Below are 27,485 nucleotides of genomic sequence, written 5' to 3'. Positions count from 1 at the left end.
GCCCTGGTGGGCCTTAATCGGCCTTGCCGTTTTTCCGCAAATTGACAAAAAATGCCCATTTCATTTTCGATGGTTCTAACTGGCGTTATAATATTTTGACTTAACGTTACATCAGAATACGGGTGTTGTGATCCTTAACAACTCCACAAAATTTTAAGACGATTGGATTCAAACTTTTTACAAACCGTCAAATGAACTAAAAAAAGGTCCTTCCGAAAAATGGCTCTAAATAAGTTAGACCAGATAGAGCAGTTTTTGAAAATGTCTTCTCTTAATTAGCTGTTAATTTAACAATGGTTATATTTTATTACCTCTAAGTTTTTCGTACGTATCCTAAAAATTTATTGAATAATCTAAAATTGACAATTTTTTTTAATATGAGGTAGCTTGTGATAGTTAAATTTTTTATACAGTAGAAAAATGGCCTAGTAAAAGAACATTCGGTTTGCAGTGGCCTGTGTAGAGGAACGTGTTGGATCGAAAAAGCGATCATTAAATATGAACTAGCCAAAAGTCAACAATTTGCTTAATCGTTTCATTTCTACGTGTTAATTTGTAATTAACATTTACATTTAAATACTATATCTTTTCTTATAAAATACTCTGTTATACAAGTAATTTGTCTATTCTGAACTATACTAAGCTTTTAGAACCATTAGAAACATTGTTCGAATCGGTATTAAGTAGCTAAAAATTTTAAAAATAGCTATGCTGTTGGTTAGGACAAATTTTTAATTATTTTTTGTTCTCCTTAAGTATTTTTATGTCATCGCGTTAAAGTCACTACTAGCTTATTGAATTCAAAAATTAAAAGTACAATAATTTTATTGGAATTTTGATTTTTTTATGGGCCTTTCATTTCGAGCATCAATCAAGCTTTCTATCTTTTCTCCTTCACTTTTTATACTACTGTTTTCTTCAAGTTCTTCTTCATTGTCCAGTTTAGTATCATTTTATCCATATTTATTTAACAGTGAGTACTATCATCATCTTCGATATCCTCAAAACTGCAAATTTTGTCGTACAATGATTTTTTAGCATTACGACACTTATCTAAACCGTGTTAATTTAAGTATTAATTTGTGCATTTTAAGCCATGTTTATTACACCCACACTTGTTACTACGGTATCCTGTTCCTCAGCTGCAGTAAACAAGTTTCAACAAGTTTTGAGAAATTATTTCTTGGTCTGTAAATGTAGGTACGATTCCGTTAACATGATGTTTTCATTTCCAGTCTGTTGCTGTTAACTGGTTACCAAGCCAACTTTGTACTTAAAATTATACCCTATAAGAATCTAAATTCTCCCACCACTCGTATATTGCTAAGAATTTTTTCTGTCTCAAACCAGATTGACCCTGGTCTATGGGAATAAAACGCAATCTAAAAAATACAAGTCGTAAATCATAAAAACATTAATTTCAGTTATTTATTATTTAAAACCAGCATGCATGTACGTTGAAATCACAAGTAGTGACAAGTAGTACAAAGAAATATTTAGCTTACATTAAAAGTAGTAAGAAATAATACATATAAAAAATAAAACTAGCTGAGACTGAAAGAAAATGTATGTGATACTTAACTTGTTTTATTTTGCTTTTATAAGTACGTTCATTTCTAGTTGCAACAGAGTCAAAAATTTTTTAAGTGGGCTGCCTGAAAATCTTAAGTTCAAAAAATATAAAATAATTTTTATTTCGTAATGATAGTTTAGAAAATAAAAGTCTTTTTTTTAATTTTTAATAATTTTTTAGTTAGTAATAATATGGTTTTTTAATACAATTTGGTAAGCGTAGAGTAAAGAAGTTTTAGTTTGTATGCATATTTTATAAATTTATGTAACACTCAGTTTATTTACAGAAATTAACTATACTTATAGATATTTTAAGATAAATCATGCTTATCAATCACTTGAAAAATGAAAAAAAAAAAAAAACGAATTTTGATTCATTGTTAAGTAAGGAAAAAATGAGGCGAAGAAAAGTTGGGGACTTGCATTAGAGAAAGAGCAACGGTAATTTCTTTACATTCATTGTTGACGTGCAGTGGCGCGGGCACTACTCTGTGCATCGCGTCTGAGCTTTCATGAGATCAGAGCGCTTTGACTTGCACAGGACTGGCGCTTACTTTGCGAGTATGTATACTCTTGCATATAGGTTGTAGTACTATTTCACCAGTCGTTTGCAAGTTATCATTTCAAAATGTCAAGAGCAAATTTGTGTTGTAATCCGTATAAAAAAGACAAGTTTCATTGTGTGTATAAAACGTTGTTCAAGTCAATGATAAATGGAATCCGAAATTTTAAAATTTAGTGGGTCGTATCGTTAGTCAATCGTGCAAGAGGCAAGTAAACAGACAACCAGACACAATTACATTACTAAAAGCCTTACATGAAAATTAAATTCAGAGAAGTTCTCCGATTTTTGAAATAGAACGTAGCAATGACAGTGATAAAACGAACGATGTCAATGAAGATTTTGATTCCAATTATAAGGTAATCTATTTTGTAATTATAATGTGATATTCATTATTTTCATTTTATTAAATTAACGTTGTTAAATTTACTTATTCAACGAAAATATTTGAAATTTCAAAAGTATATTGTGCATTAAGTTTTAATAAGCAATTTATTTTAACAAAATCAAGGAATTTAAATTGCTGCAGAACTATTTCATTGACTCATACTCCTCATACATTACTGTTTCTAATTTCTTAAAGAACTGTAAAGCGATTATTACAAGACTATAAATTGTCACCTCCAAAAAAGCCACGACACGATTCATCATCCGTTAAACAAAAATCTTCTTGAGGTGTATCTGTTGATGAAAATTGGGTTACTAAATAAAGATTAGTAATTGCAAGCGAAACTACTCATTCAGGTAACATCAGTCTTTTTACCACTGTTTGAGTTGGAGCATTCGTCAAATGAAAAAAGAATTGAATGTATCGTGTCGAGCAGCTTTGTGTGTAAAAAAATTTCACGTGTCTTTGGAATATGGTGCTCGTCTTCAGCCAAAAACCAGTAAACCCATAAGAAGTTCGACAGTTGAAAGTCAGAGAATTTTTTTATCTAATAAAGTAAGTAGATGGATGCCGAGTATGAAAGATTGTATATCGGTCGTGGAAAATGGTAAGCGGCAACAAAAACAAAAGAAACTTTTTTTAAATAATCTTGATAATGTGCTCGAATAATTCAAAGAAAAACATCGAAAAGTAAATATTTTGCTACCTTCATTTCGAAAACTTAAACTACGAAATACGTTTTAGCTGGTCAAACAGGAACTCACAATGTGTGTGTTTGTAAAACACCAATATATAAGTATAATTGAAATTTTAAGGGGTAAGAAAACAATTTATTAATGAAGGTAACAGTTTTAATTATACATTTTGTGATGCTATTACAGATATGCTTTTTAAGAATCCAAAATCAAATTGTCATTTTAACGAGTGTAATAAATGCCCAAGTACTAATGCCACCATCGATAAATTACAAATTATGTTTGAAGAATGTGAAATCACACAAATATCATTTAGCCAGTAGACAAATACAGATAGGTGTGGGGGTATCAAAATCAATCTCAAAAAAATACTTCCTGACCGCCTTAAAAATTTTTTTTTTCTGATTTAGTAAGGCACAACTTTCTAGCGATAGCTCAAGCAGCTTTCTTTCGAAAAATGAAAAATTCTGTTCAAGAAGGCGAACTAGTTGTGACTTTAAGACTTCGCTGAAAATTATAATTTTGTAATATTTTCAGAAAATCTTCACCGATTCTAATTCCGTATTTTTATTTAACTCAAAGTTAATTGCTCATTTAAAAAAATTGTCAGTATTGCTAACATGAAAAAAATTTTTATTTTTCGGATGGTGCTGGATCTCAATATAAAAATAAATTCAACTCTATTAATTTAATTCATCACAAAAAAGATTTTGGTATCAAAGCATTGTGGAATTTTTTAGCCATTTCCCACGGTAAAAAGGCTTGTAATAAAATTGGAGGTACAGTGAAACGACATCCATTCCGACCTAGTTGGCAGTGTGTTGATGACCAACACATCACGTTGCCAAAACTTTTATATAAATAGGCGAAAAATTTTTAAAAAAATATTAGTTCTGATTTTTGCTCAGAAAACAAACATAACAGAAACAAAAAATTTTCAAAGCCTTGATACGCCATGGCTAAAATACTAAAAAACACTCGTCAGTATCACTGTTTCACACTAGTAAGTGAAAATCAAGCTGAATCTAAGAAAGCTGTCACTGAAAGTATTATGAAAACAAAGAGTTCATGTCAAACTTTAACTTGACAGAAAATGAAGATAAAGCTCTAATTATACATCGATTGTATTTAAATGAAAAAACATTTACAGTGATTTGTTTGAAGAAATTCGAATTCGTAAAAAAGTGTTGTTTAGTTAGTAGAATGTATTTATTATCTTAGGCATTCAAGTTCTACTTACCTGTAACATGCTTGATACATAGTAGATTTATGTACAGCAAACTGCGAGTTATTTATTGCTGCACAATAAAGATAGATATAAACAAATTAACGTCACTCTTTCCTTGATGCAAGTCCCTAACTTTTTTTACCTCATTTATTTTTTATGTAACAAGGAATCGAAATTTGTGTTTTGTTTAAATGTTTATAAGTATGGCTAATTAGTTTAAATAAATCATGTGTTACATAAATTTAAAAAATATTTATAGAAAATACAACTACTTTACTTCATGCTTACAAATTTCATTAACATTCATTAAACCCGTCAATAGAGTGGCGTTGGTTCAGGGGTAAGCGTGCTCGTTATTGATACAACGCTGTTCTAGGGGTCGTGGATTCGATTCCTAGTGATAGCAGATTTAAAAAAAACTGTTATAACCGGAAAAAGTTCCTATTCAACCCCGACTGTTTTGGGGCGGGTTTTTCCGTGGAATTTTACTTCAGAGTAATTCCAGATTTTTTTCCTTGTCCATGGGTCTTCGGGCCTGGGTGAATGCAAAACAGTGTTAGGGCTACAGTTAAGCATTACCAGAGCCGATGCCAGGTGCCAGGCAGGGATCGCTGGCCTTATTGGCGAGGAGTGGTCCCTGTAACCTGGGGCATCTACGGGGAGACTAATTAGCCTGGGTCTGATGCTTCGGCAGAGAGCGCTGGCTTAACCGGCGAGGAGTAGATGTCCAAAATATGGAGTCTTCTCCAGGAAAAGGCTACACAGTAGCGAGTGAATCTGATGCACCATTGAAAAAAAAACATTTAAAAAAAGTCGTCAATAAAAACCACGTTTTCTGTAAAATTGCATTAAAAAACAATATTGTTAATAATTAAAAAGTAAATACGAATTTCGAAAAAAAAGTGTCTTTTATGTTTTAAAATATCATTGCACAATATGAATTATTTAATATTTTTTGAAATTCCAATTTTTAAGTATTCAAGAATTTGGACTCACTATTGCTCTATCAATGTCTTCTAATTGTTTTAAGACTCAATTTTAATTTTTCATCTGCTTATTAATCTCGTTTTTTTCTCTGTCAATTTTTTTTGCTCAGTGAAAAATTTATTTAGATTTTTTTCTTTTTTTCTCATTTTTGTTTTTTGTTTTTTGTGGCTCGTCTGACAATATTTGTTTTTCTCATAAAACCTGTACATCCTCTTTTTCTTCAAGTGTGTGGAGTACATTTGATTTCTTATTCTTTTTGTTAAAAACAAGCACCGTAACGCATAGCTTTATGCTCGATGACAAATGTAACTCATCTAAACTAGAACCTACAACGAATGTATTTAATTATTTTTCACCGTGAAAATGATAACTTGCGTAAAGTAGAGCTTTAATCAAGCGTAAAATAAATATAATTTTTTATACACTCACTCGAATTGTTGTCAACTATTGATACGTTTTCTATGTTTTAGGTAGCTGAATTTAAGGGCAAGTCTCGTACGTTTATGGCTGTTTCATTATTTATTTTTTATTTTTTTCTTGGCTCTTATTTGTTGATAAATCAAAGACAGAATTTAGATTTAAAATATGTTTATTTGATCTAACAACTTTAACTGTTTTTGCGTTATACATAAGTAATAACTCACCGGTAAGTATACTGGAATCACTCATAGTAGGCGACATTTTGTGGTGAGAAGTACTTTATCTATTGATTTTTTTGTGCATTTTCATATGAAATGTTTTTTGTACTCACGTGTACATCATCTTTTACTTTTACAGCTGATGCTTCATATGCAGTAGCTTCATTTGCGCTCAAAGCCAATACTTATCCTGGGAATTTTTTCAGTCAACTCTAAATAATACCTAAGTTTTAAGCAATAACTATTTTTTGGCGTACCTTGTGGCTTATTCAACAAAAAATAAAGTGCTTCATCAAAATGTTTATTGTTAATTTCAACAACAGTAACATTTTCACATTCTTTCCCAATGTTGTTACTTGGAACCTTTTTTTTTATGCCTTTCTTCTCTACAGATGAAAAATCAAACTGATCGTCATCGATACAACTAGCTTCACCTATCAAATTTGATGACTCCTCAGAACTAAAATTGCTTACGTGTACGAAGTCTATAGTAGCTATACTTTTTATAATTTCTACATTAACATAATCGTTATTCGCTTTAACTAAAAATGAATTTTCTCCCTCATGCTCATTACTATTGGTTATCATTACCGAAGTTCAAATAATTAAAATTATCATACAATATATTTACAAACACATAAATATATCTGGGAGAAATTTGAAAAAACTGTAAAAAATCATCGTATTGCTAAATTAAAAATATTGTACACTTAAGTTAGGATGCTTCTTCAAAAAGCTCTGATACAAATGCTTTCCTGGACGATCATCAAACTTATGCAGGGTATCGAGGAGCATTGTTTTGGTCACGGGAAACCCTCTTTCCGCACTGCATATCACCCACTTGACTAAATCATCTTCCTCGCTCAAACTAAGCACAGTCAGTGGACCTATTTTGCAATCCCTCCAGCTATCGCATTAATAGCTTCCTAAATGATTTCCGGTGTAAATGTTGATTTCTATTTGCTTCTCATTTTAATAATCCTTTTGAAACAATTTTTCCCTCCCACTTTTTGTTTTGATTTTTTTCTCTTCTCGATGATTTCTGCCTTTTACAATTTTTTTTCTGGTTTTCTGTTTTCTTCTTTGAAGTCATTGTCCTGTACATATTAATGCAATAAAAGTAACTTTTTATTATTACTTAGTTTAGGACACACGTTTCATTTCTCTGTCAGAAAAGTTTAAAAATTATGAGCTAATATTCTTGTTTTTAAACAACGTACACGTAACGTATTTAGGTTATAATTTTTTTTTGGTTTAAGTACATTTTTTAAACATACTGACAAAAACAACATAAATATATATGTATATTGTATTCGATGACTTGAAGTTTACACTTATCAATATTCACGTTTTGAGCAATAATTTGTTTTAACGAAGTGTTTTCACTGTACCTCTATAGGTGCATCTGCCGAGACACAGTAGATGTAACGAAACCGATGCTATCCAACCGTTCCTCTATTGGGAGCAAAATTCAAATAGGCTGGTTAAGAGGAACAGCAAACAAAAAAAAGTTTCATCATCATAACTTGTTTGAATGTAGTAATAGTACGTATAGCTATTTTTGGCTTTTTTAACGAGTTGTGCATCAATAAGTCTAAGTTATTCATTGCTTTACAAGAGTACTTGAAATTGATTTTTTTTGCTCAAAGAAATAGAACGTTTACATGACTGAAATATTGAATGATATTCTCCAAACCTTGCTGAATATAAAATTATTTTTTATTCATTTCTTTTATGTTTTACTGTAACTGTTCCTCTGTTGGTACTTTAGTTCAAGTTGTTCCCCAACTGGGTATTTTACCTTAATGCGCTACAGTCAATATGAGCCCGTAGCCAGTGTGCTAGATGCCAGATTCTCTCGGTCGTTGGACAATAAAGCCAAGGAGTGTAGGTGATGGTTAGCAAGAGTGGTTAAAAAAGAGAGTCGACACAGTAAGATTTCAAGTGGTATTATACGATAGTGTTTATTGCATGTAAGTAATGCTTTTACCACTGCCATAGCGTAGGTTTCGTCGAGTGAGCGAAGACCTAGTATTGGCTAAAGATTGGGTGATCTGGGACAATTATCCGGTTTCAATACTTTTGGTGTACTTCAGAAACTAGTAGTTGCCATCTGGCGAGCAGTAGGTGGTACCATCAGGTGTGAAGCTTAAAATTTGAGCTGTGTGCGATGTTGAAAATAATTAATAAAACAGTATCTTGGATGGTAACAAAATTCTTATCTCCATTTATTCAAAAAAGTCTTTTGTTGGTGTATCAACTTTTTGATCCACTTCTGACCATGAAAATAATTTTTACCAATACAAAAATGTCCTCAATATACGTTACATTATTGAAGCAAAGTCAAATGTGACTTAGTCTGTTTTTTTTCTTAAGAGTGGAGATAACAGTTTTTGACTCTTAAAAAAATTAAACTTATTTCAAACTAAGCTTGCTGTTTTAAAGAGTATGATTTTAGAGAATGTTTTCAGAAGACTTTTTAATTAACTTTTGAGATCTATCTTTGTAAGTAGTAAAATATCAAAATGATAGGCCTTATGAAAAATAAATACATGGCTTTACTACTATGATAAGTGTGATTATAATAACTTATAACTCCTAACTTCAATTTTTATACACTTGACTGTATCATAATTAGAAATTTGTGCATAGAGTAATTTAACCATTCGCAACATCAAATTTTAATTCTTGTTATAATTTTCTAAAAGCAAAGTCTTATGTCAAATGTCATTCCTTTGTATATTCATCTATCAATTTATAAATTTTTTTTCAACTTAGCTTTAGCAACTGACACCCTTAGAATAAAAACAAGTTTTTGACAATTCTTGACGCTTAGCATTTTCTGCTTTTTGATACTTCCATTTCAATAATATTCAATCATCCTTTAACTTTTTGGATGTGTTTCAGCCTTTGTTAATATACATTTCAAATTGCGTTTTTTCGTCGTTCATCCTGATGGTTATGATGAATTGGGCGTAATATAAACCAAAGTCTGTGAACTTGTATAATTTTGAAAAATCTTTAAGTATTGTAACTGCATAACTACGCAGTCAAAACTAAGTTTATTTGAAATGAATGATAGTTTTTTATAAATAGTCTTTTTCATTGAATTACTATGTATTATTATTCCCGCCAGAAAGTGTATTACATACACATTGAAGTAAAATTATATTTTTATACCTTTATTGATAGTTGTATCAAATGTATGTCATTAAAGTTGTATTCATAATTTTAGATAGCACACACGTTTTTATTGGGTACAAAATATTCTAAACCCCTTAAAGCTGATTTTACTGACAAGACGAATTCAAAAAAGTTTTTGGAAATGGGTTGTTATGGCATTGGTTTAACACGTCTTATTGCCGTAGCTGTTGAAATTTTATCAACTAATGAGGAAATACGATGGCCACGAATACTAACCCCATTTGATGTTTGTATTCTGCCTCCGAAGGTAAGTAAAAAAATTGATTAATAATTAAACAACTTCAGTTTACCTACTGCTCCTGCACACCAATGTATTTAGACATCCCGAAAACCGTTAGGCTCTATTAACATAATTATGAATTTGTCAATATTTTAGGACAAACAATAAGCACTTGGTTTTTTTAGCGACGTTTCGTTGACTGGTACGTGAATTTTTTCAGGCATTATTAGAAACAAATAGAATTTTTTTTACAAATGATTAAAGTCGCATAAGAGATACACATAATGTTGATAGACAATCGTAGTACCTTTTTTGAAAATCGTCAAGAAACAATTTATCGTACAGAGCAAGTAACTCGCACTAAAGTCAAACTGGCCAAAGGTGTCAACGGTGCAAGGTACATAGAATTTATAGCCTAGTACACAGATGAACACTTACAACTTTGCACAGTGCGATGACCCAACTTTGTAGTTCAACTACTTTACAAATAAACAAGCCATTCTAAGATTTTACATAACCTATAGAAGCGTATGATTTAAAGGAACTTTGATGGGCGCGACTGAGATTATTTATTATATCTTTTTCATTTATAAATGGCAGTTATCGTACAGCAAGTACCATATAATATTTTGGGGGCCATAACAATATCACAAAATACAACCTTTAAAACTATTTCTTAAAGCCTATTACTAAATTGCTCATGAATTTCAAAAAGATATTGCCTTTCTTGCATATCGTTAATCATTATTATAAATTGTGAAGAATATAGTAACTTAGTGACACTCATAGTAATAATATATTAGTATAAATAGTGTACATGTACACATACATACATCTTCTTACATTGTATAGTTGTATGGTTTCAAGAAACTGACTAGCTCTCTCATGCTTCCTCCAATTCTGCTCCTAAATAAGGAAATTTTTCATTATTATACCCGTGAAATTTAACCCAATAAAAATTTAGTTGATTGCCCTCTACTATCCCTGCTCCCCCCCCCAAAAATAGTTTCAGTTTCTAAGGTATGACTTCGTAATAAGTGGTATTGATAATGGTTTTCTCTCTAAGTAAGAAAATTTTCCTTTTTTTACCGATAAACTTAAACCCATTTAAAATAGAGTTAATAAACTCCCGCATAAGTTAGTGATGACACTAGCACCTCTTACAAAGAGGCTTAATGATGAAACCATATCTATATTTAGTAATAAAATTATAACTATTAGTAAGATTTAAAAAAAAAATGGGTCGTGGGACCCACGATAGAAGTGAAACTTCAAGTATTAAATATTTAACTCATTTTATACAGAAAATTATATGAGAAGCAATCATATGTGTTTTTGCTTCGAGTTAAATAAGTAAATTTATTTCAATAACATTAAACAAGTAAAAAAAATTTTGTATTGGAAATGGCTGAAAATCATGTTTTCATCAAACCGAATTGTACGCTTCGATTGTTTTTTCCCCTTTAGTAAACCCATGAAAATTGGTATTTTCGACTTATGTTGCTTCTGCTTCGAGATATGGTATTTTTTCTAATTTTTTGAGGTTATGTTGTCATGAAAACACTTTAAATTTCTTCGCGCACATCTGCATTAATGTTTAAAGTATACTGCAATTTTTTCGTAATTTATAACTCCAATTTCATAAAGATAGACCGCAAATACGAATTTAAGGTTATGTAATCATAACAAATGGCACTTCAATTTGTGCGTCTCAATATTTTATTTCCCCTTTAGGATACCCGTAAAAAATCGGTATTTTTGGCCTATTTTGCTTCTTCGTCAAGATATGACGATTTTTCTTATTTTATGAGGTTATATTGTTATAAAAACACTTTTAATTAATTTGTGGACATTTCTATTAATTTACAAGGTATACTATAATTTTTTCGCAATTTATAACTCATATGTCAGAAAAGTACAACTAAAATACGAATTTGAGGTTATTTAATAACAAATAGTACCTCATTACACACACACACACACACACACACACACATATATATATATATATATATATATATATATATATATACGTAAAAATTTAAGCATGTAGTAGCAAGGAGAGTGAGGCAGAGAGAATGAGAGAAAGGGCGTCCCACGTCCCACTCTACGCGTACATGCACTGCTCTGGTGGCAAGGGGGACGAGGCAGAGAGAGAGAGAGCGGCTGGAGTGGTGGGTGGCTTAGAAATTTCGTGTCGCTCGAAAAAATTCGCAATGTGCCATAAGAAGTTTTACTTCAAAAATATAGACTGTGATTTAAACCCTTATTCTTAAATCTATATACATTATTACCCTTTAACATTTATGATGTTAGATGCAGTGTAAAAATGAATAACCGTACATGTGAGTGATTCTGCCGGTACTTGCTCAGATCGACTAGAAAAATTTTTTAAAAAGATGTTGGTTAAAAAAAATTTTTTTTATGGTATTTCTGTTAAGTGATGACTTGCGTAAATAAATAAATAAAACTTATGAGACAGAACAAATACACTGTCCCTACCCTGAATCTGCTAACTAGAGCTGTTCATCCCCATTAGTCCTGCTGAAATAGCGGACATTCTTTACCCTAGATCTGCTACTTAGAGTGATCCATCAAAATAACAAATACATATACGAGGCATTTCACGTCAACTGTCCTAGCGCGATCCGCGAGCACCAAAACATGTACTTTTCAACTCGCGATTGCGGTATTATAAATAACTGAGAAAAAATAATGAAAACATAAGATCGACGTGTTTTTTCCTCAGCTTTTCGGTGATGCAATCGGTTTTTTGAAAAAATGACGATTCAACCTAGAAAAAACACAAAATGTGTTATATCTCAAAAACGGAATTTAAAAAATTTTTTTAACCAGTGCCAATCGAAAAAGCAGGATTTTTTACGTAGGTATGGCAATATCCTGAGAGTACTTTTTTCATTTTAGCGAGATATTGAATGCCAAAGTTGGGTGCAACGACACAGTGGCAGCGGCTGCTCAACTCGCGTGATGGTATGCTATATATATATCGCCAAGCGAACATGGTTAGGTTGCGCTGTTTTGATTCGACTTTTACTACACAACAAAATAAATAATTATGTTATTTTAATGAGTTGCCATTAAAAAAGAATAAAACAAAATTGAATTTAACAAAACAAAAGTATTGAAAATGTATTTATCAATCCAAAACTGACAGAGAGATAAAATAAACTATTTACATCGTTTCATAATTACATTGCAATAAATTATTTACACCGTTCGATAACTCTGTAATTATATTCCTCACATAATGTTTACAATAGTTACTTAGTTTTTTTCTTCAGTAATATACATTTTTTCTTCTCAATACTCGTCACTTTAAGATTTTCTTTCTTCACTTTAGGAAAATTTTGGTTAATAATTATTGTTCAGAATTACATTGCAATAAATTATTTACACCGTTCGATAACTATGAAATTATATTTCTCACACAATGTTTACAATAGTCACTTAGTTTTTTTCTTTGGTAGTATACATTTTTTCTTCTCAATACTCGTCGTTTTAAGATTTTCTTTCTTTACTTTAGAAAAATTTTGGTTAATAATTATTGTTTATAATTACATTGCAATAAATTATTTACACCGTTCGATAGCTATGTAATTATATTTCTCACATAATGTTTACAATAGTCACTTAGTTTTTTTCTTTGGTAGTATACATTTTTTCTTCTCAATACTCGTCGCTTTAAGATTTTCTTTCTTCACTTTAGGAAAATTTTGGTTAATAATTATTGTTCAGAATTACGAAGCAATAAATTATTTACACCGTTCGATAACTATGTAATTATATTTCTCACATAATGTTTACAATAGTCACTTAGTTTTTTTCTTTGGTAGTATACATTTTTTCTTCTCAATACTTGTCGCTTTAAGATTTTCTTTCTTCACTTTAGGAAAATTTTGGTATTTTGTGGCTAAAGATGTATTTTTAAGCATAAAATATTTGTTATCAATAGGAATGATTGCGTGATAATTTAGTGTCCCTGGGATAGCTTTGCATTTTTTAAACCTACTTTTTAAAAATAATGAAGTTGCTTCATAATCTGATTTCGCACTAAAAAAAATTTCAGTTTCTTTGCAGTGACTTTTTGCCCAATCGTATAAAGCTTCAGCAGAGGTAATGTGCTTTTCCGACGTCAATTGCAAACTTGCTCTTCTCGCGCCTCGTTTTAAGTTTGCTCGAATGCCATTACAAGCACTTTTGCGATGTGCAGTAGCAAAGAAATGCCATTCAGCTGGTATACCGAAATCTGTTTTGTGGTATAAAAGATTTTGGAAATTACTTTTGTTTTTAAAATTTTGGCCAGCTTCATCGGTGAAGTAAAAAATTTTTTTCGAGTTAAAGTTCTTTTTTAAATAATTGACAATAATTTTTTGATACTCATACATGGCTATGATATCATGTGCTAAATTATCGGAAATAATGGCAATACTTTTATGTTTTACTTCATCTCCTTCTTTATGATAAATAACTATTGTAAATACAGTTGTCTGATTGTTGTTCCAATAAAACGATTGGGTCGAGTTTTGCACTACGAACGCGTAGTTCTTCGCGAAATCACAACACACGATAAATTGGCCATCTTCCAAGTTACTTTTGAGGTTTTGAAAATACTGTGATTGTTTTTTCGAGAAATGATCATGGGTTTTTAACTTCATTAACTTTTTACAGAGTAAAGCAGTGAATTCGTGAGCATTAAGCGTTTGTTATGCTATATTACACCGATCAGTTTGAAACCAGTTCTGGAATTTTACTTCACAAATATCGTTGTTATTAAATACTTGAATTAAATGATTTTTCAATTGAGCTGTATTCAGGCAATCAAGATAGTCTCCCGTGTAGCATTCATCTGACGGATTATCGCATACTAGGGCTGCAATGCAATCATGGTAGTTGTTTAATTATAATTTGCTAAGTTTTGTTAATTCGGATACGTCAGCCCCTTCCATCATCAATTTAACATTTTCATGGTGTACGCAAACACAAACCGTATGCGTTCCATTGCTTCCAGCTAGGATGCAGTGGACGGGCTGAAGCAAAGTAAATTTAGTAAAACCAATCTCGATATTTTCGTGTTCTTTTTTAAACTGTAGAAATAAATCATTTAAATCGGCAAGTAATAATCTTTTTTGTACGTGAATCCTTTTACGATCTTCTTATTTCACCGAAATAAAATCTTTGAAGCCAGGCATAAGTCGACTTACATCATCACGTAAATAAAAATTTTTAACTAAATTTTCCGTTTCAAGAGGAAGTACTTTGCCTCGTTTTTTTTTGGGAGCTGTTAATATGCCGTTTTCAGATAATAAAGTTGTAGCTTGCCTTGCTTCTCGTTCTGTACAGTTAAATTCTCTTGTTATGTCATTACTCCAGAATTTCGGAGACAGAGTAAGTAACAAAATTCTTTTATCTCTACTACTTGAAAGAGCAAACTTTTCTTTGATTTGATCAAGGATGGCGACACCAGCTTTATGATAGCTTTCATCGCAAGTTGCTTCAATTTTTGCTTTTTTTGTTCTTGGGACGGGAATCAGAATTTTGAGATTTCAGTTTGTAAATTTGAAATCTGCACTTTGTACAAATCTTTGATCCATCACAAACAGCAGGGTATACCTCTCAAAAATCAGTTGGAAAGTTTAAAAAATTCTTGAATATACTGCTGTGATTGGACAACCCCAAGGGATTACAGCACTGAGACGAGAAAGCCATTGTCAAAGCAAGCAAAAAGCATATGATTTTTCAATTTAGTAGACACGACGACGTACTTTAATTTCACCCTAAGTTAGGCCTCACCTACGTAAAAAGAATCGAATTAAAATATTATAAACTATCTAAAAAATATCCTTCATAAGCATTGCAGCGAAGTAATGCTCGGCAAGTAAAATCATTAGCTCACATTTCATCTTCTGCGTGCATAATAATGTATTTAGTTACCAGTTGATGGAACCTCGTAAACGAGCAATAAATGTAATACACAGCTCAAAATAAACTATCAATCTGTCGATTCCTCTTAACTTATGTGGCAATAAAAACAACTTTATTTACAAATACACTTAACAAAAACAGTATGCGATCCAACCATCTAAATTAACTAATAATTTACTAATAATTCGAGACTTCTTATAATTTTCTCTTGCCTTATTCATGATTTATAGGCACATAAATTGCGTGTTGCACATACAGAACATTTGATATTATCCTGTATTAGGTCGCAGTGCATATATTTTAGTAATGTAGAACCATAGTAAATACAAAAAAACAGGACCCAACACCTTATATAAGCAAACATATCAGTTTTGTATTGATACATACAGTATAATTGGCATTAAGGCGTCAGCGCCTGAATTGTCACATGCTCGCATAAATGCGTAGAAATATCAACACAGATCCATCCATTAACAATACGTATACTAGTCAGTGGTCGAGAGTAGATATAGTGATAGCATATTTAAACGTGCTAAAAGGCGAATACTTTTATTCAACGAAGAGAGTTTTTAAATCACGCCCTACGTTATGCTGGCGTAGCAATTAGGGTATATAGCTGCACAGGCCATATGAGAAATCCCTGCGCTGTATATTACCTCGCTTGAAGCAGATGATATCATACAAGCGCGCTTGATTACACTTTCTCACTTTAGTTTCCGGGCATACACATATTACACTTATCTTTCCGTCGGCAGACGTATACTTATAAAAATTAAAGCAAACTCAAGCAACGCACATGCATGAGCCAAATAAACACTCGTATTAAAGACGTATACATATACGCATATATATATATATTTATTTCTTTTTTACTTATGTCTTCTGCGATAAATGTCAAGGATTTAATAGAATAATTTTTGGAAACAAAGAAAGAAAACAAAATAATAGTATAATTTTTTTTTTTTTTTTCAGTATGTATTATTATACGCAGTTATAGAATATAGGATAAAAATAAATAAAAAGACAAAGAAAAAAAAAACGCACGTCAAGCAATTTATACAGCTAAGAAAATGGCCAATGAATACGATGACGCCGATATGACAGTAGCCGAAGTGCTGATGAAGTCCCTCAATGCCAACTTCTCATTTCAGCATGCAATTAAATCTATCTCTGTATTCGATGGGAAAAATATTTCGCTGAAGGATTATACACAAGATCTTAGAAACGGAGAAAGCTGTGTCAGAGATGATCAAAAAGATTTATATAAAAGAGCAGTATTACAGAATCTACGAGGTGCCGCACGCATAAGCGTAAGCGGCCAAGATTTCGAAAACCTCAAAGCATTTATAACCCATTTGAACAAAAGATATGCGACGAAAAAAACCGTTGCTTATTACCAAACTCAGCTGTAGAAAGTGCGCCAACGACAAGATCGATCACGGTTGGTCAATTGTATGATTACGTAAACCTACTACTGAGTGGTGCTGAAAAGGCCTTGATGGAAGATAAAGGCAATACATACAACGCGCATATAATGACCCCTATAAAAGATATGGCATTAGATATGTTCATACAACGACTAGCACCTATGACAAGCCAGAAGGTAGATGCGAAAGAACCTGCTTCTCTAGCCGATTCCTTCGAGTATGCATTGAGATTGGAGAGCTGAATGAGAGTGGGTATAATTCCGGACACACGATACCAAGGACTACCTCGCAGTGATTTTAGAAATGATCTTAGTGACCCATACCCATGATAGAATAGGTACCCTGAACAGCCATTTTCATCACATCAAATACCACAAGTTAATGAACAACAGATTGACAATCAGAATCATCACGCTAATAAGCAGTACAATAATGATCAAAATAATAATAGACAATGTCAACAATAAAGTAATGAATAAAATTATCGTGGAAATTATTAGAATCAGGGAAGGGATCAGAATTTTCCAAATCAGGCGAGAAACTCTAATTATTATGAGAATAATTTTAGACAGTATAGTAACGAAAATCCTAACGATTATTACACTCAAAGGAATCCTAATTTGAACCCTAGGAATAATCAAGCATACCGAGGCAGAGGTCAGAATTATAATATATACTGCCAAAATAATAATTATAATGGTTATAACTAATGAAGTTTCAACCCTAATTATCAGAATCAGAATTTTTAAAATCAGTACCAATGAGGAAATAACCGTTTGCCGCATTATTTAAACTTCCAGACGGCTTATCCCAATCGTCATTCGGAGGTGAGCCCCCAAAGACAGAATTCAATCTCTACAACGAATGTTTCAGCATAAGTAATGAACATAGCAACAGAATCGAAACCGTCCACATTGGTACGTGCCAGGGACTTGGCGTAGACGACGAGCCTACAAGCATGAGGTTGTCAACCCCAGAAGGGAAAAATCGCTTTATCCGATCATGCTCGATGATGGTGCCACCCCAAATCTGGTTAAATTAGATCAGCTGCATCCATATTCACGTGTAGAGACTAGTGAAATTATTAATCTTACCGCAATTACACCCCACTCAGTTTTAACTAAAGGAACAATGTATATGACTTTACAAGGAAAACCTACAATTTTTCATGTGATCCCTAACGATTTTCTGATCGAAGACGGCGGTTTATTGGATCGAAACTTTTGTAAAGAATGACGAGCCACATTATCGTATTATCACTATGCTATAGTATTAGATGATGATGTAACGAACCCCATTTCTTTTTTTAAAACTCTTGAAGAAATAGAGCGATTGGAAAGGGATGGAAAATAACAAAAAGCATTAAAACGTTAGAAACAAGCACAGAAAAATCAAATGTTAGCTACCACTCTTACAACTAACAAAGAGATGGAGAGCCTTAGGAATAAAATTGGCCAACTAAATGACTATGATGAATATATCGTCGGTTCACCCGAAAGGTCAAAAATACCTGAATACGAAAAGTTTGGAGACATAAAAGCTGATTTTCATTTTCGAGATGAATTTGATAAATTGATTTTATCAGAAATCTTACTAATATATAAAGCAAAGTCGCTAAAACCGTTGTAATCGCTAACCGCGAAAACTACTGAACCGATTTTGCTGAAATTTTGCACACTGATTCATGATACTTCCTAGATGGTTTTAGTAAAGTTTTAATCTTGAAAAATTTAATAACAATAGCAAAAAATGAGCTCAAAGTTTTGCAAAAATACGCCAGCTTTTCACTTTAGTTCAGTAAAATCCGCTAGGTGGCGTCGACATAAAATCGAAGCTACCTGCAACATAATTAAATAAGTGTGGTTATAATAGGCCGGAGCGTATCGTTAGCTGTATAGTCGAGCTTCGGCAGCTCATCAAGCTGTTCAGAGAATGCTGGTGATAGTCCTGCAGCTGGGTATCCCGGTTACGGACGACACTCTCCTCTAAGGGGGAAGGAACCCAAGTGTCCCTTCACCCTGAATCTCGACGAGTGCGATCAAAGAAAAATAAATTAATTCCAACCGATGCCGTCTCTGCCAGAATACCAGGAGACATATCTAGCCAGAGCACACTCTGCACCAACTCTTCAGAGTTGTGTAGCAGTCCCACCATCCCGCCTGGTGCAGTTAGAGAATTTTTGGCTACAAATGTAGGCCAGGGAAAACAGCTCTGAGGGGCACGGGCAGCCACAACGACTATCTTCTTAGTCGTCGCGTCCCCAACGTGCTTACCCACATGTTCCCGTCTAAAGATGAGCAATTGAGCAGTTGGTTATCCGGGGAACGACCCGAGACGAAATATTCTTTGGTCAGCGGCGTACCTCCCTCCATCACAGTCTCCGTACATCGAGACTCCCAGGGTAAGAATCAAGCAACCCGTAGCCAGCTCTTCATCATCAGGAATAATAATAAAGAATAGCCTGGAAGTTTCACCACTGGCGCTTTTTAGGGCCATTATAAGTATTTACGTTCCCTACTTAACCATCAATTTCATCGGTTCTTTTTAGGCGCCACCTTAGTGTAAACTACCTTGCCAACAAATACATTTTTATTACCATTTCCGGAAGCGATTCTTCAACTAAAAGACTATATTAACTAAAGACGGGCACTATTAAACCAAGTCAGCTATTCACTGGCAGACGTCACCTGCGGAGTTGTTCTTCGCAAGGCTGGGAAACCCGATGACCGACGACTCTATATTACCCTCTCGACTCTAAACATTCAACCAGGAATCATTGATCCTCTCCAAGGTCTGCGCTGGGTAAACCTATAACAGCTATGAAGGAAAAAAATACTTGAGCCAATGGGACAGCCTCCACTGGACAAGTATCACTAACCAATCTCCCCATCTAAGATCACCAAAACAACTAAATCTGCAAAATAAAAAAGGTGCTTTAGACACCAACGTCTTTGACGTTATACCGGGAGACGTTGGGAAAGAGCACTACAACTAGCCCCAAAGCTTCGGACTTTGTAATTTTTCTCCCAATCAGTCTGGGTCTTCAACAGTAAGCCAGAGAAGATAACCCTGAGGTATCCAGGCAGTCACAATTGCTGTTAACTGCAGTCAAAAAAGAGTTAACTTAAGAAGCTCACCGGTCTTTTTTAGGGCCATCGGACGTCGAACTATCTTGCCAACAAATGTATTAAAATTAACAAAGTTGACTGAAAATAGCCTTTAGGGGTCATAAAAGTCGTAAGCATACCAATAGTCGCAAAAGGGTATATTGGAAAGAAAACCTCAAATGTATTTAATGAATACAATTTGAGGCGTCAAGAAACTGACGCAGAAAATTTATTGAGATTGAAACAGCAGCGTCAAAATCGTCAACTTAAGAGTCCATTACGTGAGAGATCAGCTTTTCATTGTACCCTCACAGCAATCTCTGAAATCTTTAAAGATCCTACTTCAGATTTTTTAATGAGTAGAAAATGTATTTGTGTTTTTGTGGCAATAAAAATGTTGGGTTTAAGGTCCAGGACTTTGTTGCTCTGGTAATAAAATTGTGAGATATGATAAAAAACAATTTTTTTTTAGTATAAATTTTTTGGGGGTTTTAAATCTTAACAGCTTTAAAAAATAGCCCTTTTCGTGAATTACACAGAAGAAACCAAATCAACAACTTCTTATAGCCATCGATTATTTTATGGCATAAAGAACGCACAGTACTTTTCAGCATAATTATTTTTTTGAATTTGTACACCTTATTATTTGACCAAATAAACTACATGGATTCCGAAAAAGTATGTTTTTAATAAGAAGATTTTTGTTCTGATATGTATCGGGAATATGTGTAAAATTTTCTAACTAAAAGTGTTTCACATTACGTGTCAACACACTACGGTGTTTTATTTAGTAAGTCTCGGGCGAAGCCGAGACGGGGGGCTGCTAGTGTGTGATAATTTTATATAGCCCACTAATAATAAAAGTGATGAGAGTTGGATACACAGTGAAAATAACGAATCAAACGACCAAGATGCACTCCAATCCCATGTCATTAAACAGAGTAAAAATGCATCTAGTGTAGAACAACATTGCCATGACGAAACGAAAAACCACTAATAAACCAACTAAGTATACGATCAAGCCTCGAACACGTCAAGTAGTCATAAATAGTTCAATTAATACTAATTTGACTGAAGGATACTCACCACCAGTCGACGTAGGGCGTGATGACGTATATTTAGGAGAAGGAATAGTAAAAATGAAAACAGTCAATGTAATATTATGGAGATAAACACTAATAAAGATGATATTACGATCGAAATAGATCTAAGAGAAATTCTACCCTTCGAATATATTACACCTGAATTCGATCCCAAAACTAGTAGCGAATATGAGAGACCACTTATCAAAAACAAACATGATAGAATAAAAAACCTAAAAGAACTTGTGTGTACCGGTTATTTAAACTTGGAAGAACGAGACTAAATTTATCGACTAATTTCCGAATTTTCAGAAATCTTTTTGTTACTTGGAGACCCCTTACCCTGTACTAATCTTGTTGCACATGAGATCATAACGGGAAATAATATTCCTATTAGCACTAAACAATATAGTCACCCGCCGATACATAGAAAAGTTTTAGAAGAGCACGTAGCGAAATAACTCAATGATAAAATAATTGAGCCTTCGTCATCATCGTATAATTCACCTCTTTGGATTGTTCCAAAAAAATCTGATAGCCATGGAAATCCAAAATGGAGGGTAGCGATTGATTTCCGAGAACTTAATGAAAAGACCATTGGTGATGCATATCCATTGCCCAATATCACAGATATAATGGACCGGGACGCTGATATTTCGCCTAGTTGTCAAATCGCCTAACTCATGATGTATCGCCTAATTTTTGACATTTTGCTTAAAATTTATGTCACTTCGCCTAATATTCATGATGTTTTGCCTAATTTCAAAATTTGTTTCAGCCAACAGAACTTTTGTATTTGTGCACATGACATAACGCCTAAAATATATGCCACTTGGCTTAATAATTGTGACATTTCGCCTAATTCAAAAATTTTTTTCCAGCTATTGAAACTCAAGATTTTACACAGGACGTTTCGCCTAAAATTTATGTTACTTCGCCTCATATTCATGAGATTTCACCTAATTTTAAAATTTCTTTCCACACCAACAGAACTTATACATTTTCACAGATGACATTACGCCCAAAATGTATGTCACTTCGCCTAATAATTATGACATTTCGCTTAATTATATAATTTTTCTGATGGATTTTCTAAGGCGATTCGAAACTCAGTTTAATTAAGGACTTTTATCACAGTTAGTGAGGCTAGCTAGAGAGCGTTAAGGGGGAAGTGAGCATGCAGGGATCTGATCCCGATCACACTTTGATATAACACCCAATGTCATTTCATAGATCGCAAAACTTGTGCTTTAATTGGTTAGTTTCTTAGAGCAAACAGTTAGTTAAAAGCAATCTGACCAATCAGATCGCTGCATCGAACGTTATCTGGCTATATCGAAAAGTGGGAATCAGACCTCTGCAGCACCGGCAACTGTTTTTCATAGATGAGTATACTTCTATATACATGCATCTAACCATGTTTTTTTTATTGCAAAAATAACTCATCAATATCTCTGAAAATTTATTGTAATATTTCTTTTGCGGTATTGCATCATGCAAAAAAATTGGATGAATTGAATTGATCATTTCCGTATGGATTCAATTTTCATGCGACTCCTCCATTAAGTTACGTGTTAAACTGAGATTTTTTAAACATTTAATATCTAAAAAAAATGGTGTAGTGGAACGGTCTTAAAATTTTACGTGTGACTCTCCAACATTATTATGAACATCCTGTTGAAATTTCAGGAAGATCCTACAGAAAGCACTATGTGTGATGAACGTCCTTAAAAGAGCGATGGTGTTGCCATTTTCTTAACTAAGTTGACTTTTGGAACCAACCCATTGCCGTTGAGCATAACTTCGGAATTCGAACGACTTTTACCAGTATACCTTCACGTTTATGTACTTAATTTACGGCTATTACGGAAAACCGTCACCTAAATGCGAAGTAAGTGGTACTGGTAACTCTGTGGCCCAAAGATCAGGCAACGTTCATTATCTACCACATAATGGAACTATTTATTTTTGTATCCAAGAAAAGACCATTTTGTGACAGTTTCTATAGTTACCACAGTATTGAAATACTACCTGTCTCATCACAAAAATAAGATAACATCTTGTTCCCCCCAGGTAAAAAAATTTGTGTATTTATCTTCAACGTATCTGTAAATATTTATAATCCGAACAAAATTAACATGTCCATCTCTAAAGAAACTGTAACTTATATACCAATCATCTGACTATCATAATTGGATGTGCGTATCTAAATATAGAGACAAAATGCAGTCACTAGGTACATTAAATTGCTAACATGTTGTACATAGTTCTATAGTTAGAAACATAGTCTATTGCATTAAATAAATTTATTATACAGTTTATTAAGCATTTATACTTGAATTACGTTTTTTTTATCTTTGCCGATGTTTGTAACTGTATCATCAACAATTTATTTGAATTCAAACTCAAGCCACAGCCCGTGTTTTGTCCTATGCGCACTGCAAATGGTTACCCTTGGTCGACCACATAGTCGCAGGAGAGGGGTGCAGATGGGAGCGGAGAGCTGCTACTAGCTGTCACCATACGACTTTCTTGATTTTTTAAAGCTACTCTTTCCATGGAATTGATAAAGTAATCCAGCAGTGTTACGTAAAAATACATTAAAATAATAAACAAATTTTTTCGCAACACAAAATTGTATGATGAGTCTGTAATTGCAAAAAGCGTCGATTTGTTGTATCTCGACTTCAGAGTATAAGCTAGAGCATTTTTTTTAAATTTGTGTTTTTTTTTTATGATAAATACAGTGCTTTTTGTTGGAAAAAAATTGCAAAATTGACTAATAAATTTTTAAATGTTTAAGTTGCAAATTTAAATTTTTCTTGGCGAAACGTCAAAAAGTGCAAAAAATAAGTTTTTGTTTTAATTAATACCATTATTAACATTAAATATGATGCTTCTTCCTCAGCCAAATGCCGATAAACTGACAATTAAGTTTGTCATAGCACTTCAAAACTTTAAGTTTCACTTTAAAACTTTAAGTAACAAAAACTAATAATGATCTTATTATTTTACAAATACATTTTTATTAGGCAACGTAATATGTATGTTTTATCATGGTTTCGTATTGAAACTGACATGGTATCGCTTTTTTTCTACGTCAGTCGAAAGTTCTTCGGTATAAAAAAAAAATTTTTTTGCACTGTTTTGCCATTATTGTATTATAAATAATAAATAATGCATTTGCAAAAGTGTCTATTTTATTAGATTTATTTTATTTTTTATTATTTTTTTTTTTTGTATATACCAAAAAATGCAAAAAGCTACAAAAAATAGTACTTTTCGTACGTGGTAGCGCATGTCGCCAGGGCAAGCACCAGATCCGAGGAATACTGCAAAGTATGGCCTTGGTTAAATGAGCATTAATATGTGTGCACACATGTAAACTTAAATCATTAAACTTCATGATAACACATTATAATAACTTACCTGAATTGGACTTATGTAGTCACCGATGTAATGTTCACCTAAATACTCTGTATATTGTATATTTCATAAACAAAAAAAAAAAAATTAACAATTATACTTTTGGTCACATAAATGTATGTATACTTCTTCAGATATATAAAATACTCTGTGATGATAATACATATTTGTTTTATAGAATAGCAAAATACTTGAACAAAGTGCATTGCTATTTATGTATCCATAAGAAAATTATGATGTTGCCATTAAAAATATAACAATAGTTGCTTTATATGATCATTATTAAATTTGAAATAACTATTAAATATTATTTGTCACATAGGATATGTCGTCAGTCAACTTTTTACTTTGTTTTTAATAAAGAGTATTCTATTAATCACTATTGTACACTGCTGAATAACATACAGTTTTCAAGATTTATATAATAGAGAAAAATTATTTTTCGTAGCAAATATGTACTCAGCAATAGTTATTTTGCTATCTAGTTTCCTGTAGATTGTAAAACAGTAACGTCCGAGTTAATATCAATTAACATCGTGGGTAATGTATTGTATTACTGGTTAAATAACGTTTAATACGCTAGTTCAGAATAAGTAGACAACATTGTACTATGATAGAAATATGTCATTAGTATTTTTTTTCTGTGTCTACAATTTTATCCATTAGTCCTACTTTTTTTTATATAAATAAAAGCTGTGTTTGATTACGTTGGAAGACAGAAAATATTGCTAGTCCACTTAATTATAACGGAATGGGCCGAAATACTCTTTGTTTCAGATTCTAGTTATACTTGTATTTTTGTAAAAAACTCAAAATGTAAGAGTGTTCTTAAAAGTTACACAAATTTTTTTTGTAAAAGGTTATTTCATAAAATGTGTAAGCTCACACGACTATAAGACGTGTTCATTAGTATATTGCATGCTATATACCCTGCAACGTTATATAAAAAATTTTTGGGAAAAATGTCATATGCAAGAACGGATAAAATCTGTTGGCAGGAACATATTTTATGATCTGGCGAAATGTCACAATTATTAGGTGAAGTGACATACAGTTTTTTTTTTTTTTTTTTTTTTTTTTTTTTTTTTCTATTATTAATCATTGCCCTTAGGCTCAGACATGGCTTTTTTACACAAACACACACTGAGAGAAAAGTGATGTTAAAAAAAGTATTATAACTATTCTAAAAATTACTATGTTTTTAGGAAAGCAGAGATATACTCACCTGTTGACGCAAATTATTACATTGATATAAATTTTTATTATATTTTAAATTATTATTATTATTATGTAGCAGCCCTACAAAAATTATTACATGTCATAATAAAATCTACAATGTCTAACATAGTAAATATTGTGATAGTATAATTTTTGCTGTGCAACATAGTAAATTTTATTGTAATCGTTTTAAAATGTCCAACATTCTAAAGTAGAATTTGCTATGTAATCCATTCCACTGCATTGCTATTTAGTATATTAAAAATCACTATGTTCGAAACTAATTTTATACGATGCTTATAGGCATACACGCCTATAGAGTTTTAAATTTGAGGTTATACTAATATAATCATTACGAGAAACATATTTTTTGACTTATAAGGGTTAAAAATTGATACGTACGGACAACTAATTTTGAATGGACTAATTATCCGTTCACACCGTAATCTACAACCCTTTGGTTTTAACTTTATTGTGTACCATAAACAGTATACGTTCCCACAACATGTACTTTATCCATGCTTGAGCAAACATAATATACCGTGGTATAGTGGTTACGGAGCCCGATATGCGAGCCAAAGAATGGAGGTTCAATTACCGGTCAATGCAGACCTTTTTTAAAATAAAATGATTTTTAAAATACATGAATATCTAGAGTTCACAGTGGCTTAAGTGATAGAGCGCTTGCCCTCCGTCTGGAGGGCTCGGGTTCAAGACCCCGCTCCGTCACTTTTTCGTGGATACCTCTGTGGTTTTTTTCCATACGTTCCAATCACTGTGGAACTCCTCGTCAGTATAGTGTAATGCTACCGTGCCATCTGAGAGTAAGGGAAATGGTGCCTGGCTCTGCGGTGTAATGCACACCATGTCATGGAGCAGTAAGAATGAACGGTGCCTCGTATTATTAATTTTCGAGTATACAGTTAAATACACATAACAAAAAGATTTAATATAGCATACCGTTGTCACAACAGTGACACAAGGCCAACCACAAATACAAAGACAGAGACATGAATATCTTTAGAAAATAAAAATATCTATACATCAATACAAACTATATATTTTAATCTTTTGTTAGTTATACATTTATATTGCCTGCGTAATATAGTATAAATATATATTTTTCTTCTCTTACTTGAATGTAAAAATTATTTCTGAACTAAGTAAAAGTTACTATGTTATATAGAAAATTTTGAGAAGCGGCGTTGGCTCAGTGGTAAGCGTGCTTGCTACTGATACAACGCTGTTCTAGGGGTCGTGGGTTCGATTCCCGGTGAGTGCAGATTTTTTCAAAAACTGTTTTCACCGGAAAAAGTTCCTATGTAACCCCGGCTGTTTCGGGGCGGGTTTTTCCGTGGAATTTTCCTTCAGAGTAATTCCAGGGTTTTTTCCTTGCTCCACAGGTCTTCGGGCCTGGGTGAATGCGAAACAGTGTTAGGGCCTAATAGGTAGGGATTAGCCGGCCCGATGCCAGGCAGGGATCGCCGGCCTTACCGGCGAGGAGTGGCCCCTGAAACATGGGGCTTCTCTGGGGATGCTAATTAGCCTGGATCCGATGCTTCGGACCCAGGCTATACAGTAGTGAGTTGACCCGATGCACTTCCCCCCGGTGCAGAGAGTGTCAGCTTAACTGACAAGGTGTGTTACACCGGAGATACTTCCACTGTGCCCATGGTATGATTTGTATGGTATCAATTAAAAAGAGAGGATTTAATGGGTGTGGCAATACACCCCCACACATAGGTGGTGAGTGGGTGGCCCCGGCGACTGGGCCAATAGGCTGTCGCG

The 27,485-nt window shown here is 33.0% G+C and overlaps 1 protein-coding gene across 2 annotated transcripts in view; it reads left to right on the top strand.

Annotated features, from left to right (window-relative positions):
- The window catches only part of ProRS-m (prolyl-tRNA synthetase 2-like protein, mitochondrial), a 310,699-nt gene that overhangs the window by 247,851 nt on the left and 35,363 nt on the right, over nucleotides 1-27,485 (top strand). Inside the window, exon 4 of one of the 2 annotated variants that reach the window (XM_014352307.2) lies at nucleotides 9,306-9,521. The exons of the other annotated variant lie outside the window; for it this stretch is intronic. Coding sequence (XP_014207793.2) covers nucleotides 9,306-9,521 — 216 coding nt within the window. The remainder of the gene's footprint in view (nucleotides 1-9,305; nucleotides 9,522-27,485) is intronic. 2 annotated transcript variants of the gene reach the window in all.

This window comes from Copidosoma floridanum, unplaced genomic scaffold, assembly GCF_036245765.1.
Source record: "Copidosoma floridanum isolate Cflo_tuat_1 unplaced genomic scaffold, Cflo_Japanese_pri ptg000004l, whole genome shotgun sequence".
NCBI lineage: Eukaryota > Metazoa > Arthropoda > Insecta > Hymenoptera > Encyrtidae > Copidosoma > Copidosoma floridanum.
This window is presented reverse-complemented; position numbering and strand designations above follow the sequence as displayed.